We start from the raw sequence: 18,641 nt of genomic DNA on the forward strand, positions 1-18,641 counted from the left end.
CCATGCAACAGACACAGAACCCATGCACAGAGCTTGCATGTGTGTGTATGCATGTGTGTGCTCAGCTGTGTCTGACTCTGCGGCACCATGGACTGTAGCCCTCCAGGCTCCTCTGTGCATGGAATTTTCCAGGCAGCAATACTGGAGTGGGTTGCCTTTTCTCCTCCGGGGATCTTCCCCACCCAGGAATCGAACCCACGTCTCTGGAGTCTCCTACATTGGCAGGCAGATTCTTTACCACTAGTGCCATCTGGGAAGCACACAGCTTGCAGATACACCATAAATAAGCATCATCAGCTGATGCCAAGGATGAGGCAGAAGGCAGAAGACCTGGTTGCCAGAGCTGAGTCCCACTTCCCTTAGCTCAGGGCCCTTTGGCAAGTTACTTAACCCAAGTCTCAGCTCTCTTATCTGCAAAGTGGGTTGTCACGAGAGATAATGCAGGTTTGATCTGAGACTCCCTTGAGATAGTGAACATAAGAATTTGTAAGATGTGGAGCATAATACATATATCTCATAAGTTACACACTCACCAGCTTGATTTCCATCTAGGACTTCCCATCCATTGCCACAGCTCCCTAAAGCACATAGACTTCTTACCAAGAGCTTTGAAGACCACCTAATAGCCCACGGTACCGAGTGCCAGACCCACACATATTTCCACGCAGCATACTGTATAAATATAGGTTTTATTAATAATGAGTGAAATCCCACAAATACAGTGGGCATCTCTGTGTGATGGGGAGAATCCGTGGCAGGGTAAGGAAGGTAGAGTGGTATGTGCACAGGAAGAAAGGGTGACAAGTGCCCTAGGGGAAGAGGAAATCAGAAATAATGAGCCTGGACCCCAGCCATCCCAGGAAAGTCAGACGTATTCTAGATGCATCTGTCACTCTGGTGCCCTGGCCATGCTGCTTTGACACCCAGGGCCCACCTTGGCCGATAGGAAGCAGGTAGCAGGACATGGACAGGAGTTTGAATGAGCCGCAAGTGGCCATGGAAGGGATGAGGGAGTGACATTGCCAGCTTGACACGCAAAAGAAGAGCCATGGGGAGGCGGTGACCATGTCCAACTTATGCTCGTGCTTTGTGCTTGTGTGGGGTCCTAAACTCCAGGGAGCTGGTACCCTATGCCGCCCCAGGCTTGGGAAGGAGGGAAGACTGGGGGGTAGACACCTGCAGCTCCTGGAGACGGCCCGGGCAGCACCAGCCTCATCCTTAGAGTCAAAGTGGGGGCCCCAGGAAGAGGTTGGCATTGACCTCCCCAGAGCACCTGCCACCACCATGCCACCATCACCCTGCCTCTGAGCCATCAGGGGGATGGCGAGTGTGTGTAGGGTAGAGATTGCCTGTTTGTATTGTGTGGATGTGCCTGTAATTCAGGAGAGGGGAGGGAGCACTGCGGGACCACGTGAGCAGCAAGAAGGGAGGCTTGGGTCTTCACTCACTCACCACCACCCCCTCCACCCCACTCCACCCTCACCCCGGAAGAAAGCGTCTTCTCCACTTCCAGCAACAGATGGGAAAGAAACAGAGACATTATTGCAGAGGAGCCATAGGCCCAGCCCCTGCCAGAGGGGCCCGGGGGACAGCCCAAGGCGCCAGCCCTCTCCAACCCCTGGGACTGGGAGGGATGGTCCAGACAGATCCAAACACCTGTCCCCACTGATTGTCCAGACCAGCCAGGGTCTAGGGGCAGAGAGAAGTAAGGAGAAGGAAGAAGAGGCTTCCAGAGCCTGTCCCTGCCCCATTCCAACAGGACATCCAGGGGATCTCACCGGGACCAAGCCCTAGAACCCCAACCTTATAACAGCCAGTTTACAAACACTTGTGTGGTGGGACCCAAAAGGAGGACCACTTTGGTCAATTGTGAGAGGGGGCCTGGAGAGCCTGGGGCTCCCAGGCAGACAACAGAGGAGGGTGTCAGGGGCGGGGCAGGAAGGAGGGTGGCAGCCTCCTAGTGGTCTTCGCATGCAGGTGTTGGAGAGAGGAGGGAGGAAGCTACAGACCGAGTCAACTTGGAAAGAATCCTGGGCATGGCAGAGAGGCCTGGCACCCCCACCCCTAGGGCCAAGGCTGGGAGCGCAGTCCGACAGCCAGCCTACAAAGGAGCTGAGAGAGGGGAGGACCCAAGTCTACAAGGTTAAAACAGTCCCAAAGGGCTGGGGCCCAGGCCAAGGCAAAGCTCTATCTCTCGGACTTGATTCGGTAGCGGAGCACAAGGTACGCCAGCAGCCGCAGGAACAGGAAGAAGATGCCCAAGGCCAGGAAGTCCATGTAGAGCTTGCCACCTTCAACATCCATGGCTCGGAGGATGCTCTGTGGCTTTTGGAAAGGGCAGTGTTCCGTCAGGCAGCTCAGGTCTTCTCTCCCCATGCCATATATGGTCAGCATCACACCCTCGAAGCCATACCTAGGCAATCACAGGCATCAGAGCAGGACAGAGCACAGGGCCCCTGCCACCTGGGCAAACTGCCAGAGGCCAGGTGCAATCTCTTACCTGGAGGCACGGCCTCCTGCAAGGAGGAGCAGGGGCAGATGGGAAGGGGAGGGGTACTGACCTGACATAGGAAAGGTAGGAGCTCCACTGCAGGTAACTGGGGATGGTTTTGTAGCTGACGAAAAAACCGGAGAACAGGAGGACAGGGACAGAGGTGACGGGACCCACAAAGGTGGCCACCTGCAGGGGAGGGAAGGGGACCAGGCCATCACAGGGGTGACCAGGACAGACTCAGGACCGGGCTTCCCAGAGATCCATCCCATTCCTTAGGTCAGCCCCTGCTTCCTCCCACTAGACTTCAATCCCTCTCTTGGGGGTCCCCACGTGCCAGCCCCTCACCTGTAGGGAGCTAGAGGCAGCTCCAATCAGCATCCCCAAAGACTGGGCCACAAAGGCCGTGGAGGTAGCCAGGGCTAAGAAGAGCAGGAAGCGGCTGGTTTCAGCCGGCTGGCTTGTCATCCAGTACATGATACTGCAGTACACAGTTGGGCATATCACCTGGGGAGAAGGCACAGGGCTGGGCAGCGGCCAAGACCCTCAACTCCACCCAGGCAGGAACCTTTAGGACAGCAACGCTAGAGTGTCCATGCCTGGTCCTCTGTCCTCCTGCTCATGCTGTCACATGAACTTGACATGTGTCCCCTTCCCTGGCACTAAGAACCTCATTCATCTTCCATCAGGCCCACCCAGGCCCATGCAGGCCTGGTGACTTCTTTGAAGATCCATCCCATCTGACCAGCAGATCCCTTATATTGTTAATTACTTTACATATGAGCGCCTTTTGTCCCACTGTAAGCTTCGTGTCCAACTCTTTGCAACCCTATGGACCATAGCCCACCAGACTCCCCTGTCCATGGGATTCTCCAGGCAAGAATATCAGAGAGGGTTGCCATACCCTCCTTCAGGAGGTCTTCCCAACCCAGGGACTGAAACTGTATCTCTCATGTCTCCTGCACTGGCAGGTGGATTGTTTACCACGAGCGCCACCTGGGGAGCCCTCTGTCCCCATCAGTTCCTGGGCAACAGGGACCGAGATACCAGGTACAGTAGTGAGGGCTGCTCCCTGGACAAGGCACTCAACCAAGAGGCAACAAGGAGCCAAGCCCCAGCTTGTAATCTTCTCACCCCGGCACAGTGCACCCTTTCCCTGGGGAAGGGACACCTCTTCTAATTTGCTCAAAGGTAACCTATGGATCATTGGTGACCCTGGTGCTTGGAAGAGGGTAGTGGTGGCCATAACAATCAAACCCAGCAAACATTATTGGATACTTCAGTACGTGCCAAGTACTATTCTAAGTACTTTACCTGTATTAACTCATTTCATTCTCATAAACAATCACAAGGTAGATATTATTATCATTCTATTTTACAAATGGAGACATCGAAGCAAAAAGAGATTAGGTGACTTGGCCAGTGTCTCACAGCTAACAAGGAGCAGCAAGGCTCCAGAGCCCATGCTGTTCTCTACTGCCTTGAGTAAGAGTCATTTGTAGGGCTATTATTTTCATCACGTGTTGTTTGTCCTCTCTTATTCCCACTGGAACATAAATCCCACAAGGTCAAGACTACTTCCGCCATGTTCATTGCTACATCCCCAGTGCCTGACAAAGAGCCTGGTGCATGGTTGGAACTCGCCACCTCTTGCTAAGTGAGTAGAAGTGAAGGAAAGGATGGCATGTAACAAGGTTGAGGGGGGCCAGGAAGCAAGGGTGGAAGGAGCAAGACAGGGGGGAGGCAGCAGGGAGGAAGGAGGAAGAGGCTCACCTGGAAGGGCACGTCAGCCATGGTCTTGGCCAGGAAATACACTTTGAGGCTGTACCAATAGTTGAGATGCTCCCTCAGGAAGACTGCCATCTCTAAGGGGACTGAACACACAGGCTGATGAGGCATAGCACCCTGACCCTACCCCATGCTCCCCACACCCGCCCATGCCCAGGGCATCTCAGCTCACAGGTGAGCACAGTTGGCATCATGGCGGCAAACATGAGGAAAAGAATGGAGAAGAAGAGGCAGCCGGTGTTGTTTAAGACCTTGTTGGCATCGTTGCCAGTTTGCAGGTAGAGGAGACCAATGAGCACGCCAATCCCCGCATGGGATATGAACCGCAGGTGGGTCAGGACCTGTGTGAGGGGTGATCATGAGAGAGGATGGATCACAGGCTAGGGATGGGTGAGTCCACTTGCATAGGAACATGGGTGTGCCCTCACAGGCACAGAGACCCACAGGAGCACTGGGGGCCACTGGGAGAGGGACCCATCGCCATCTCTACTGCTGCTATCCTACACCACACACACCCAGGCCAACACCAGCCTCCCCTTCCTCCAACTTGATGTCTCACCATGTCCCTGAGGATGGACAAGAAACTCCTTTTGAAGAGGATGCAGAACTGCGTGAGGGAGCTGGTGGCAAAGGTGTGGCTTTCAACGGTATCCACTTCCTGGGGAGAGGAAATTGGATCAGGTGAGCCCACCCCACCCACCCACCACATAGCCAGCTCAATTGGTGGGAAAACCGCTGAGCCTGTCCCCAGGGACAAGGGTCCTCCAGAATTCTCCACCATTGAGCTGGGTACCTGGAAGCTGGCCTTAGAGGCGTGAATCAGAGTGAGATTCAGAGAGACACAAAGAGGGAGTAAACAGAAGTGGGGAGGGAGGAGACAGAAGGGTAGTCAAGGACACCTGTGGTGGCTATTAATAGATCAGTTGTTTATTTTTAAACTTTATTTTATTTGACTGAGCTGCATGGCTTGTGGAATCCTAGTTCCCTGACCAGGGATTGAACCCACACCCTAGGCAGTGAAAGCAGAGAGTCCGAACCAATGAACTGCCAGGGAATTCCCCAGTCATTCTGGGGAAATTTTAATCCATTGAATACATTTATCCTAAGGGCATAATACTTTATGCAACCAGCTTCACGATAATATTTTTAACAATGGTAATGATGACAACAGCAACAATAACCCTTCTGGTCCCCTGGGGTCACAGTATCTCATTTAAGGAAAAGAGCCAGCTAGAGTAGGAAGAGCTTTGTGTGACTAATCTAATTAGTCCTCCCAATAAGCCTGTGAAATAAGTATCATCACCCCCAAGTTAAAGATGACAGTAAACCACACGGGCCACGAGGCCAGAGACAGATTCAACCTTGCTTACCAGGTGGCACTACAGTTGCTTGGTAAGAATTGGTTGAACAAATAAATGAATGAGAAAGCCGAAGCTCAGAGAGGTTAAGTAATGTGCCCAAGGTCACACCGCTAATAGTAGGTCTATTCCGAGTCCTGGTTCTTCCTAGTACCCAGGAGTCTGGGGCACAGCCTCTCTGGCCGGGCCATGTCCCCAGTCCTGTCTCCCCTCCCCAACTCTGCATCCTGCTCCCTCCACCCCTACTCACCAGAGGGCGAGAGGGACAGAGGGCGGGAACCTCACTCTTCTCAGGGCTGCTGTTCTTCTCTCCCAGGGCACAGAGCCCATTCTGCACAGCCCTGAACAGCAGGGGGTTCAGGTCTCCATACTCGCCAGAGGCCACCTCGATGACTGGGGGACACAGAGGGGTACACTCAGCTCAGATCTCTCCTTGCTTCCCAAGGGCAAGTCAGCTCTTCTTTGAGTGTGTGTGGAAGGCAGGTGACAGTGTTCTGCCCCGGGGAGGCCCAAGGACATGATCTGGACCCCTAGGTTTGGCCCACCACCATATCCCAGCCTGGCACCAGGCCCCTACTCACTGAAGTCAGCCGGGTTGTGGTACGTGGGGCAGTGCAAACCGAGCCCCTTCAGATAGGGAATCAGGTTGGTGACCATGCCCTTGAAGATGCACTGACCCTGGCTCAGGATGTAGAGCTGAGGTGGAAAAAGAAGGGCAAGGAAAATAGCACGAGTGGGTCAGGCAGGTCCCAGCACACCCTGACTGACCCCCGGCCCTCTCCCCATTGCTGGTCAGCCACCTTTGAGTCCCAGAGACCCTCACCTTGTCAAACATCTCAAAGAGCTTAGCACTGGGCTGGTGGATGGTGCAGATGATGGTTCGGCCCCCCTGGGCCAGGGACTTCATGAGGGACACCACTTGGAAAGAGGAGGCACTGTCCAGTCCACTGTCCAGAGAGAGGCCACCAGGGGGCAGGGTGAGGTGGGGATGGCCAAGGGAGTGTCTGAATGGGGCAGCTGCTATGAGGGCGAGGGAGCTGGCAGGAAGGGGGTCACTCTGGCCACCCCTATATCCCATCCACATTGTATGATTCAGGCGATTGGAGGTACCAAGAAGCCCAGACTATGGATAGGTGCAACAAGCAATTATTAAGCACTTGTTGAATTCCAGCCACTGGGATTACAAAGATAAATAAATAAGACATAGACTCTGGTTGGAAGGGAGAGAGAGAGAGAAATGCACAGATCATTTGAGACAATGTGAACCATGCTGTAGAAACAGGATGAAAAGTAGGGGAGAATTCACATCCACTGTACAAAGGTTTGGGAGAGGGGTCAGAGGAGGTTCCAGAGTGAGGCTAGCAGAAGAAAGAGTTCAGCCAAGTGAGGGGGCAAGGGCAGGTGCAGTGGTGAAGGGCATTCCAGGCAGAAGACACAGCATGTGCAAGGCTCAGAGGCATGGAACACATGGCTTGACGAAGAGAATAATAAGTGATTCAATCTTATTAGAGCATAAAATACAAGACAGCATGAAGCAAGATGTGAGGCCAGAGAAGTAGGTTCAGCCCCGGACCTTGTAAGTCCTCTGCCTTTATTCTGAGGGCAAATGCGAATCATTGCATGTTTTTAAGCAGAGGAATGAGTATTGCCAGACTTGTCTTTTAGAAAGTTCACTCTGGTTGCAGTTTGGAGGAAGGATGGGCTGGGAGAGACTGGAGACAAGGAGAGAGGAGTCTGTTGCAGAAATGCAGGCAAGAGTTGATGATGTCCTGAATTTAGGCACTGGCACTAAGAATGGGGGTGGGGTGAATCTGAGAGATGGAGAAAGAAGGTAGACTCAGCAGGACCCTGATTGATTGGCTGTTGGGGAGAGAAGGATCAGGTGGCAACAGTCAGGGAGGACATGGGGATTTCTGCAAGGGTGAAGGATAGGGCTGCTAGGCAACAAGCTTGGCAGGGGTGCAGCCCTTCTCTGGCCTCAGGAGGCTACAAACACGTGCTCTGGTCTCCAGCAGCGGAGCAGATGCAGTCTCCAGTTCTGGCTCTGGGCTGAGGGAAGGGGGCAGCCCAGTAGGAGAGGAGGGGAGAACAACCTGGTGGGCTCATCAAAGAACATGACAGGTGGGTTGTTGACCAGCTCCAGGGCGATGGACAGGCGCTTCCTCTGCCCACCGGAGAGCAGGGCTGTCCTCGTGTGGGAGCAGGACAGCAGGCCAAGTGCCGTCAGGATCTCCGTCACCTGGCCCAGCCCCCCCATACAGCCCAGGTCAGCTTCAGAGTCTCTGCTTCCCCCCAGCACCACCCCAATGTATTTATGTATTAAAAAAATTTTTTTAATTATTTTATTTTTTTGGCCACCCAGCACGGCATGTGGGATCTTAGTCCCCTGACCAGGGATGGAACCTGGGACCCCTGTAAGAGACGAGTAGAGTCTTAAACACTTGGCCACCAGGCAAGTCCCACCACCCCAATTTAAATAAGCATCTCCCTTAAACCCAGCATCCCAGCCTTGGCCACCCCTCTCCTCCCACTCAAATCGAGGGCACCCCAGATCTCAGGGCCTGGAAAGGGCAGCTGCCTTGTTTCCCCTCCCCACACCCCCCACCCCACCCCACCGACTCACCAGTTCCTTCTTCACCTCCTGCTTCTCATTCAGTTTCAGGTTAGCAGAGACCTGGGGCCCAGAGACGGGGCAGATCAGATATGCATGGGGGCAGGCACAGCCTTGACCCTTTGGCCAGTGGAAAGGGTGGGGACAGCAGGCACCTGGGGGACTGGGAGGGGGCAATGGCTGTCCAGCTCTCACCATCATGGCTTCCAGCACCGTGAGGTGTGGCAGTAAGATGTCTTCTTGCATGATGTAACAAGACATCTTGCGGAAGGTCCTCAGTTCCCGAGGCTTCCCATTGACCAGGATCTGCCCCTTCATTCCAGACTCCCTGCAGGAACGGCGTCAGAGATGGAGGTCAGGGTCACTTCAGAACCTCTCCCCAGGGTACCTCTCTTCCTGGGCCCTGCACCCATTCTACCCCAGCCTTGTCCTTACCTGTATCCTGCCAAGATGTTCATGAGCGTGGACTTGCCAGACCCTGAGGGGCCCATGATGCCAATCATCTCCTGGCAGCAGAATTTACCGGATAGGCACTTAAGGAGGGTCTTATAACCTGTAACGGGGAGGTAGGGAGGAACTTTTGATCAGTGCTTCAATGAACAGACACCTCAGACTATTGGGAGCCATGGCTATCAGTGAACTAGGCAGTCTCTGCTCACTGTGACTTGGTTAGGATGGCAGAGTGACCCTCAGAGCCCCAGTGATGACCTGTACCCTCTCATTCTGTCCCCCCAGAAGCAACCACCACTCATGTCAACGTACCTGAGGTGACAGTGCTCTTCTGAAAGCCATGGGAAAATCCCCACATCCGATGGATGGGTATGGAGAGGGGACCCAACAGAAGACCCCACTTCTCTTCTACAAACACGGCAGCCACTCTCTTACCCACTCCAGGAAGACGTTTCCGATTTTCCATTCTGAGCTAGGTAACTGTCCTCTATTCCCACAGCACTTCTCATATGCCAGCATGTTTGTTGCTTGAGGTGCCTGCCCCTCAGCCCCCTCCCCCAGCCTCTTAGTTAGTGAGCTCCTTGGGGACAGGGTCTGTGTGTGACTCATCTTTGTAACCTTAGCAGATTGGCTGGCACGTATTAGGTGCTCAATAAGTGTTTGTTCTGAATGTGTGTTCTCAGAGCCTTGGCCTCCTTCTAAAAGTCTTTCATCCGCATGCTCTGTCTCCCCACCAGGCTTATCTCTGCAGCCCCTAATGTGGCCCAGTAAAATCTCACCTTTCACTCACTGGGAGGCAGCATATGCATTAAGAGTACACATTTGGAGTCAGTTGGATCTGTATTCAAATTCTGACTCCACACTCACCAGCTAGCTGTGTGACCTGCAGCAAGCTGCTTAATCTCTCTGAGCTCCAGGTGCCTCATTTGTAAGGTGCCTCATTGTACGATAGATAGTATCTATCTCACTGGGTTGCTATAAAGGTTCAATGAGATAATATATGTAAAATAGGGCTTCCCTGGTGGCTTAGTGGTAAAGAATCCTCCAATGCAGGAGAAACAGGTTCGATCCCTATACTAGGAGGATCCCACATGCCACGGAACAACTAAGCCTGTGCACCACAACTGCTGAGCCCACGTGCCGCAGTTACTGAAGCTGCGCACCCTGGAGCCTGTGCCCTGCAACAGGAGAGGCTTCCGCAACGAGAGGCCCCCGAAACGAGAGGCCCTCGCACCGCAACCGGAGAGCGGCCCCTGCTTGCCACAACTAGAGAAAAGCCTGCACAGCAACAAAGACCCAGCACAGCCACAAATAAAGAAATATGTATATATATGTATGTAAAATATATGACACAGTGCTTGGTACATAGAGCACATTAAAAGCAAGTGGCATTTTAATGTTAATTCCATGTGATAATGCTTATTGATATACACTACATTCCAAACTCTGTATCAGGCACTCAATCAAAAAAAAAAAAAAAGAGGAAGACACAGTTCCTGCACTCAAGACAGTGATAGTCTAGGTAAAAGAGATGGACAAGAAAACATCTATGGTGACTTCCCTGGTGATCCCGTGGCCAAGACTCCGCACTCCCAATATAGGGGGCCCAGTTTCCATTCCTGGTCAGGGAACTAGATCCCCCATGTCCCAACCAAGAGTTTGCATGCCACAACTAAAGATCCCACATGCCACAACGGAGACTGAAGATAGTACATGTGGCAGCTAAGACCTAGTACAGTCACATAAAAAACAAGTAATTTTTTAAAAAAGAAATCATCTATAGATCTGAAGAAAGATAAAGTAAGGGTTATCATAGAAGCATAAGTTTTGGGCAATGAGAATCTAGAAAATAGAACTGAAGAGGGTAGAGGGACAGGAATGGCTTCATGGAAGAGGTGGCATTGAGCTAAGTGTTGAAGAATGAGCAGCATTTCAAAATGGAAAAGAAAGGCAGAGGCTTTCCAGGCTTTGGGAGGAAAACGCTGCTGTATAACAACATATATGTAATACAATCCAGGGAGCAGAGGGCAGAGATTCCACAGAATCAACTGCTGAGACAAGGGGATGGAGAGGAAAGATGAAGCCAAGGAGGCTGGCCTCACAGGCCTGCCTCAGTGAGATTGAAACACCAATCTGACAGCCAACACTCACTACCACTCTCTTCCGTCCCCTATGGAGCCCAATTCCCTCTTCATTCTACCTCCTTAGCAGAGGCAGTGAAGGGATGTGATCTTTCACCCTCCCTCCACAGCACCCAGCTGTTCTTCTGAACACATTCCATCAGACAGGGGATTCTTTGGTGTCCACTGTGAGATCCTGATCATACTAACTGCCTGGATGGTGCTTTCTAGTTTACAAAGCTCGTTGCCTCAGTCACTGCCATAGCAACACAGATGAGGCAGCTAGGGCCCAGAGACATTCAGTGACATCCAAGGTCACACAGCAAGTTCTTTACTTGGAAAAGGGACGTCATGAATTCCAACCCTCTGCTTCAGTCATTGTCACCATCAATCAGAGAGACGTGTGGCTGTGCACACCAGCATATGCCTCTCAGAGCTACTCATAAGAAGTGATTTCTTTTGCAGGGGAAGAAATTGGCAATGATGAACCTTCCCCTCATTTAATCACTGCCAAGCACTTGATTGAACTCTGATGCCAAATTCAAATATCATCTTAATGCTTGCCTTTCACAAAGTATTTTCATGGCTAACATCTCAGCTAAGCTGCACAAGCCCATGTGGTGGGTATTCTTATCATCCCTGTTTATAGGTGAGGAAAGTGAGAGCAAGAGAGGGCGGGCAGTCTGCTCAAGATCACACAGCTTACAAGTGGCTAAGAACCCATGTCTTGGGACTCCTGCTGGACCCCAGCTGCTCAACCTGGGAAGGGTCTGCCTCCCAGGCTTTCAGGATGGAGACCCACCAGAGTTCTAGTTCTTCCTCCATCAGTAACTCTCTTTGCAATTTTATGAAGTCACTTACTCTTTCAGGGCCTCCATTTCCTCACCTGTAATATAAGGATACTAGTATCTCCTCCCAAGGACAAAATAAGGTTATTATGACTATTAACTGAGATTAATAATAATTAATAGAAAAGTGTTTTGACTATCAAGAAATGTCATACATAATTAGGAGAGGCAGGTGACAAATTTTGACCTGGGAAAGTCAGAATCTCCCTTTCTCCATGCTCCTTATTCTTTTTCCTCTTGAAATGAATGAATGTGCCTGCGTGCTCAGTTATGTTCAACTCTTTGTGACCCCATGAACTGTGGCCCACCAAGCTCCTCTGTCCATGGGCATTCTCTAGGCAAGAATACTAGAGTGGGTTGCTAGTTCCTTCTCCAGGTGATCTTTCCAACTCAGGGATCAAACCCGTGTCTCCTGTCTCCTGCATCGAGAGGCAGATTCTATACCACTACCTCTAATTGCTCTCTGTCCTCCAAAGAAAGGGACAGGGATTCACGTGAGAAAAGCAGGCAGAGAGAGGAGTACAGAGAGCAGAGAGAGGGACAAGGGATGCAAAAGATGGCAGAATGGCCAGTAGAACAGAATGGGCCTGGCAAGGGCAAAGGAGGGCAGGACCTGGTCTGCTGCTGCTAGTGCTAAGTCACTTCAGTCGTGACCAACTCTGTGCGACCCCAGAGATGGCAGCCCACCAGGCTCCGCCGAGCCTGGGATTCTCCAGGCAAGAACACTGGAGTGGGTTGCCATTTCCTTCTCCAATGCATGAGAGTGAAAAGTGAAAGTGAAGTCGCTCAGTTGTCTGACTCTTCGCAATCCCATGGACTGCAGCCTACCAGGCTCCTCCGTCCATGGGATTTTCCAGGCAAGAGCACTGGAGTGGGGTGCCATTGCCTTCTCCAGGACCTGGTCAGGGGTGCCCATTTGTGGCTGGTGAGTTGAGCTGCAGCCACCAGAGAGTTGGCCCATCTAGACACTTCTTCTGTATTTTCATTTCTCCTAAAACTGAAAGTGTTAGTTGCTCAGTCGTGTCCAACTCTTTGCGGTCCCATGGACTGTACCACCCACACTCCTCTGTCCATGGAATTCTCCAGGCCAGAATACTGAAGCAGGTAGCCATTCCCTTCTCCAGGGGATCTTCCCAACCCAGGGATCGAACCCCAGTCTCCCACATTGCAGGCAGATTCTTTACCATCTGAGCCACCAGGGAAGTCCTTAAAACTGGAGGTTAGGGAGAAGGAAATGGCAACCCACTCCAGTGTTCTTGACTGGAGAATCCCATGGATAGAGGAGCCTGGTGGGCTACAGTCCACAGGGTTGCAAAGAGTTGGACACGACTGAGCGACTATACTGACTAACTTAGACTTACTTACTTATAGGGACAACAGATATTATGAGTAGAGGCCTTGACTAATTTCACAAAACAGGCCCTCCTAGATAGAACAGAAGCCATCCAAGCCTTAAACGAAGAGCAAAGCCAAATGAGAAAAGCGGCGATTCAAAATAGAATGGCTTTGGACATACTCTCAGCGGCTCAAGGAGGGACCTGTGCTCTAATTAAGGTTGAATGCTGTGCATGCATTCCTGACTTATCTGGCAATGTATCACTGCTTTAGATGACATGAAAAACCAGATAAAAGCAATGTCAAATGAAAACATTCCTTTCTGGACTTCAGTCCTATCTTGGGTGAAGGGCGATTGGTGGAAAACTATATTTACCATTGTTATAGTTGCCTTGATATTTCTGCTTTGTGGACCCTGAATTTTACAATGTATTATGAACTTTATAACCCGAAGGTTGATGTCATTCTCCCAAATTGGCGGTTGGAGAGCCAGGGTGCAATATATCCCTCTGAATGATGCTCATAATATGAGTTAAGAGCATCAAGAAGGGGGAATGAAGGAGGAAACAGACGGAGCTGGACTCCATCTTAGGCCAGGCTGTGAACATTAGGCTATACGCACGGTCACCCTCCCAAAGAACTCTGAACTTTGTGCCGGGTGTCTATAGAAATGGCATACCAATGGAAAATCAGACTCCCCAGATAAAAGCACCTCAGGACTTGTACTTGGACTCTCTGTTGCCTAAAACAATATGCTAATTATCTCTGTAACAGAACAAAGTGGTAAATTCCATTATGTTTACTGGGCTATGACCACTGGCCTATTGATAAATATCCACTAGTCTTGCGACACATGAATCATGGGATAACTTTGATCGTATCTCTCTTTTACCTTGTCCAGACTAGTTTCAAGGAATTTGGGGAGGTGGGTTTGAGCAAGTACACTTAGAGTATATAATGTTTTCTCAAAAACTGGTCAGGGTCCTTGGCTAAGAGGAGACTCTGCCTTGGGCCTGCCGGTATAATAAACTGCACTCAATTAAAACAAACAAACAAAAAACTGAGGGTTAAAGAAATAACAGGTACCTCCTGATTGTGCCCAAAACTGGCCTCAGGACCAAGGGCACTGAGCAGAGAGCTCAGATATCTCAAATTCTAGTGACTCAGACCCTGTGATCTTTTGTTCGCTTAAGCACCCCAAACACTTCTTAAACCTCAGAGAAGAATGTCCCAGCTCCACCCCTGATCCACACCCAGGCTCTGGGGAAACCCCAGCTTCTCTATTCCCAGCTCAACCAGCCCAGGGCAGGGGGATGGGGTGAGGAGCAAAAGATGGGAGATGGTGAGGATTCAGAGAATTTGGAGTCGCAGGCAATCCCATTATCCACCTGTCTTAAATAGAGAAGCAATGGAGATGGGAATGCTTAACAGGGAAGATAAGAGAAAGAAAGGAACACTGCAAGGAGAGCTGGGAAACCCGGCTTCTGGTCCTCACACTGCCACTTATTAGCTGTGTGACATTGGTCAAGTTACTCAACTTCTTAGGGCCTCAGTTTTCATAAGAGCAACATAGAGAGGGCTTCCCAGGTAGCTCAGAAGTAAAGAATCCACCTGCAAAGCAGGAGACCCAGGTTTTATTCCTGAGTCGGGCAAATCTGGAGAAAGAAATTGCAACCCAGGCCAATTTGCCTGGGAAATCCCATGGACAGAGGAACCTGGAGGGCTACAGTCCATGGGCTCTCAAAAGAGTCAAACAAGACTTAGCAACTAAACAACAAGATATCACCTATCCTACCAACCCTTCACCCTCCCTGCCTTGGAGAACTTTGGCAAGAATGAAGTAAGAAGACAGGAATGAGAACATCTTTTAAAATTAGCAGTGCTCCATAGGTCCAAGGATTTTTGCTAACCACTGAGGACAACCGCTGCCACACAGCCCAGACTTTCTCATATCCACCTTAGAAGGCAGGAGCTCCACCTGAAACAAAGAAGGACAACTCCTCAAGGACCAGGAACAAAAGCGTCAACTCAGAAGAGGAAATAACCCATTGAACCTAGTGTCCCATGGTGTTTACAGGTGTGAAGGGAGCTCAGACCCTGGCACCTCAGCTGTCGGCAGAGTAAATGAGGGGCTGAGATTTTAGTGGACTGGCTCCCGCAGGATTTGCAGAACAGGGGACAAACCCAGGCCTCCTGTTCCAGAAGGGGCAACTCATAGGGGCCCACAGTTCCCCACCAGACTGCTCCCTTACCCCGTTTGCGCCAGCAGGGCCCCTCCCTCACGGAATAGGACAGCTCCACGAACTCAATGTCCACCGCTGAGCGCTTGGGTAGGTGGGAGAAGCGCTGGGCTTCGGTGATGTCGTTCTCCACCTTCTTCAGGTGCGTGGTCAGCACAGGGGGCTCCGCCCCGTCTTCCAGCGCCACGGCCATGGCTACAGCTCCAGGTCGTAGTCCACAGGCCACGGCCTCCAGAGTCTTCTCCGCCATCACGCCAAGTCCGGCCTGAAGGGAGAGGCCCTGCTCAATTTGGGGCAGACCTCCATCCCTGGCTCGGAGCTCTCTTGCTTTCTCCTGTGCCCTCGCCTCCCCGCCTCCTTCTCAGGGTAGGTCGGCTACCGGAAGCTCCCGCGTCCTACCTCCAGAGCACCTGCCCTCCACCGACCACCACTCCCAGTTATGTTCAGTTCCCACCTCTCCACGGTCTTGGGCAGCCCAGCCCCAGCCGGACCCCTCGAAGTCAGCACCCGCTCCCTCCTCCCCGCGGAGGCTCTAATCTCCTTACCCCGCAGGCCAGCAGTCTCTGGGGACAGGATAGGGCGCGGAGGTGTGTGTGTGTGGTGGTGGCGGGGTTGGGGGGGGGGGGGGCTGGTGCAGAAAGGGCGGCTGGCAGAGGCTGCCTGCTCGGAAATCAGGGTAGCAGGGTGACCGCAGGATGGACCAGGCAAAGGCGGAGGAAGAGGATGCTCTGGGCCTCCCGCTGCACCTCCCTCCCCATCTCTAGGCGAGGTGCCCTGGACAGTCCCTCCTGCCGGCGGCCTTGGGTCCGCGCGCCCTGGGCTCTCGCCTCAAACGGGCTCACCACCCGGACTCAAAACCCACATTGCCAACTAAGCTCCGCATTGGGGGTCATTCCCCTCCCATCTTCCGCAAGCCTGGTCACCTTGAGGCTCCCCGGGCTGGTGCAGAGCTGAGATGATGAGCGCTGCCACGGGCTGAGGATGGAAACGCTAGGTCCTCCTTACCTGCCTCTGGCTGCGGCACTGGGCCCGGTGTCCCGGCTCCCGAACCCGGGGGCCGGGCCGGGGCGGGGCCAGGGTGGAGCAGGCGACAGGGGAGAGCTCGAGCCTCAGGTCAGAAAAAAGATGACAAGTCTGGGGAGGGGAGACTGGGGCGTGCCCCTACCCCTCTCGGCCGTGCACACCCGGTTCCCTAAGCCCAATCTTTGGCGACTGCGCTCTCGCCCAAGCTGCTACCAGCAGGTCCTGCAGTTCTTAAAGGGCCCACGCCGCCCGGCAGCCAGCGGGAAGCGAGGATGGCGAAGGCGAGAGAAGCGCCGGCTACTCGGGGTGTGGGAGAGAGTGCAAGTGTGGACCCAGGACTGGGGATTGGTGGCAAAAGGCCGACTCCGAGGCGGTGAAGAGAGCTGAAGTCGCTCAGTGGAGACAGGTCCCTGAATTTCAGACTATACAATGGTGGTGGGGGAGGGGGGAGGGTGCAGATTCCGTCACTCTCAGGGGATTGTGGAGCTGCAAGCCTGTCTGCATCACCACCCCACCCCCATCAATTTCCCTCAATTCTGGCCCTTGAGCTCAGCATCCCCCAGGAATTCCCAAGCAAGAGTCTTGGGACATCCTCCCCACCTCCCCTTTCCCTCTCTGAGGGCCAGGAGACCAGTCAAAAAGGGATAGAGCTGCTTTTGGAGAATTCAGAGGCAGCTCCAAGGTTAAGCCGGTACGCAGAGCCCAGGCTGCTCCTGTCATCCACTCTTTGCAACCCCGTGGACTGCAGCCGGTCAGGCTCCTCTGTCCGTGGGACATTCTCACCCCCACCCCAAGCAAGAATCCTGGAATGGGTTGCCATTTCCTTCTCCATTTCCAACTGTAGAAATCTCAGTTCTCCCGGGCAAATTTGGGCCTTTAAGACAGACAGCGCCTGATGCTGGAGGTACATGTGTGCCAGGGCGTAGAGCAGAACACTGTGTTTGGCATCTTCTCACACACATATGCATCCTCATCCTCACCCTACAAGCCTTTAAGACCCCAGAGCACTCCAGGGGCTTCCCCCTGCCCTGTGCCTTTCTGAGGCATCTCCTCCTGGCCCCAGCCTGCCCTAGCCCCAGTCTTCAAGGGGGTAAGTAGGTTAGCCAGCTGAGACACGTGACCTGAGCTTTTAAGTTCCCGCCTGTCACATAGCAAAGATGGATGGGAGGGGAGTCTGCTGCCACTGCTGAGGCTTCTCCTTACCGCAGCAGACGAGAGGTTACTAGCAGTCAAACCTCTCCTCCGCGGGTTCCCCGCCCTCCTCCAGCCTCTCTGCAGCCTGGAGGCTGGCGGCCTCTGCAGGACATCTCCAGGCCCCGCCCTGTGACTTAGAGTTGCAAACAGATTTCAGGTCCAGCCCTCTCTACCTTCCTCTGATCCCACGCCCCACATCACCACTGTTCCTCAGGACCCTCTATTCTCCAAGGTAACCTCCAGTCCTCTACTATAGGCTCCCCCCTCCAATAGTTGCATTATCTCATTTAATTCTCACAGTGCCCCTACTAGGCAGGTGTTACAACAACTCTTTACAGATAAAGAAGCTGAGGCATAAGTTTCTGAGGTTTTTGAGGTTTCTGAGGTTAAGCCATGTGCCAAGAAGACAAATCTAATTGGTAGAAGAATAGGGCTTAAACCCTAAAGCCCTCACTTCTACCCACTCTGCTATGAAGCCCCTGGAAACCCTGTTCCAGGACTGTCTCCCTCCACTCTCTAGACAGGCTGTTCATAACCTCCACAGCTTAAGGACATTCTCCACCATTCTGTGGCATATAACTTGACAATTTTCAGGAAAACTTCTTCCCCTTCCTTAGGAATGCTCTGTCCCCATTCCTCAGGATAGACTTCCCTATCCTCAGAGATCAACATTCCCAAATCTACCAGCTTTCCACCCTGTGTGATTCACATCCCCAGCCCCAGAGCAGTGGTCCCCAGCTTTGGTTGAGACTCAGCATCACTTGGGGATTTTCAAAAGATGCTTAGATAACACTCTAGAGCAGTTCATGCTGATCTCTAAGGTTGGATCCAGGCATTAGTATTTTTAAATGCTCTCCAACTGATCCCACTGAGCGGGCCAAGTTGAGAGCCACTACCCTAGATGAAGCTTCCAATTCCCTGGGCTAGAACACCTGTCATGTGCCTACTAAAGGCCTGTCTCTTCCCTGGGATGTTCTCTAGGACACAGGACACCCTCTCCTATTTTGTGAACACTTCTTTCAGGTCCTGAATTTGGAGTTGGAAGACGTGCATTCTACCCGTGGTGCTTTCACTAATTCTGTACTGAAGCAAAGTTCTCCACCTCTCTGAGCGTCATTCAAGTTGTGGGGATGATAAAAATCCTGCATGTCTACCTCAGAAGGTTCTTATGAGATTCAAGTGT

The 18,641-nt window shown here is 52.3% G+C and overlaps 1 protein-coding gene across 5 annotated transcripts; it reads right to left on the reverse strand.

The window, feature by feature from the left end:
• Positions 1 to 670: 670 nt before the first annotated feature.
• On the reverse strand, positions 671 to 16,685 carry ABCG4 (ATP binding cassette subfamily G member 4). Of its 5 annotated transcripts, none has more exons than XM_020872028.2 (15): positions 16,247 to 16,685; positions 15,254 to 15,506; positions 8,684 to 8,801; positions 8,444 to 8,576; positions 8,261 to 8,311; positions 7,731 to 7,876; positions 6,461 to 6,584; positions 6,219 to 6,333; positions 5,888 to 6,030; positions 4,839 to 4,937; positions 4,452 to 4,620; positions 4,265 to 4,365; positions 2,840 to 2,998; positions 2,562 to 2,680; positions 671 to 2,413 (listed from the first exon to the last, which is right to left on the reverse strand). In XM_020872028.2, the coding sequence occupies exons 2-15, from the start codon at positions 15,489 to 15,491 to the stop codon at positions 2,188 to 2,190; spliced, it is 1,941 nt and encodes a 646-aa protein (XP_020727687.2). In that variant the 5' UTR covers positions 15,492 to 15,506; positions 16,247 to 16,685; the 3' UTR covers positions 671 to 2,187. The 5 variants fall into 5 exon arrangements, with proteins under 5 accessions (XP_020727687.2, XP_020727688.2, XP_070329584.1 ...); XM_020872029.2 differs by having other exon boundaries at positions 16,165 to 16,255; XM_070473483.1 differs by lacking the exon at positions 16,247 to 16,685 and adding an exon at positions 15,787 to 15,841.
• Between the last annotated feature and the right edge of the window lie 1,956 nt (positions 16,686 to 18,641).

Source organism: Odocoileus virginianus, chromosome 10 (assembly GCF_023699985.2).
Source record: "Odocoileus virginianus isolate 20LAN1187 ecotype Illinois chromosome 10, Ovbor_1.2, whole genome shotgun sequence".
Classification (NCBI taxonomy): domain Eukaryota; kingdom Metazoa; phylum Chordata; class Mammalia; order Artiodactyla; family Cervidae; genus Odocoileus; species Odocoileus virginianus.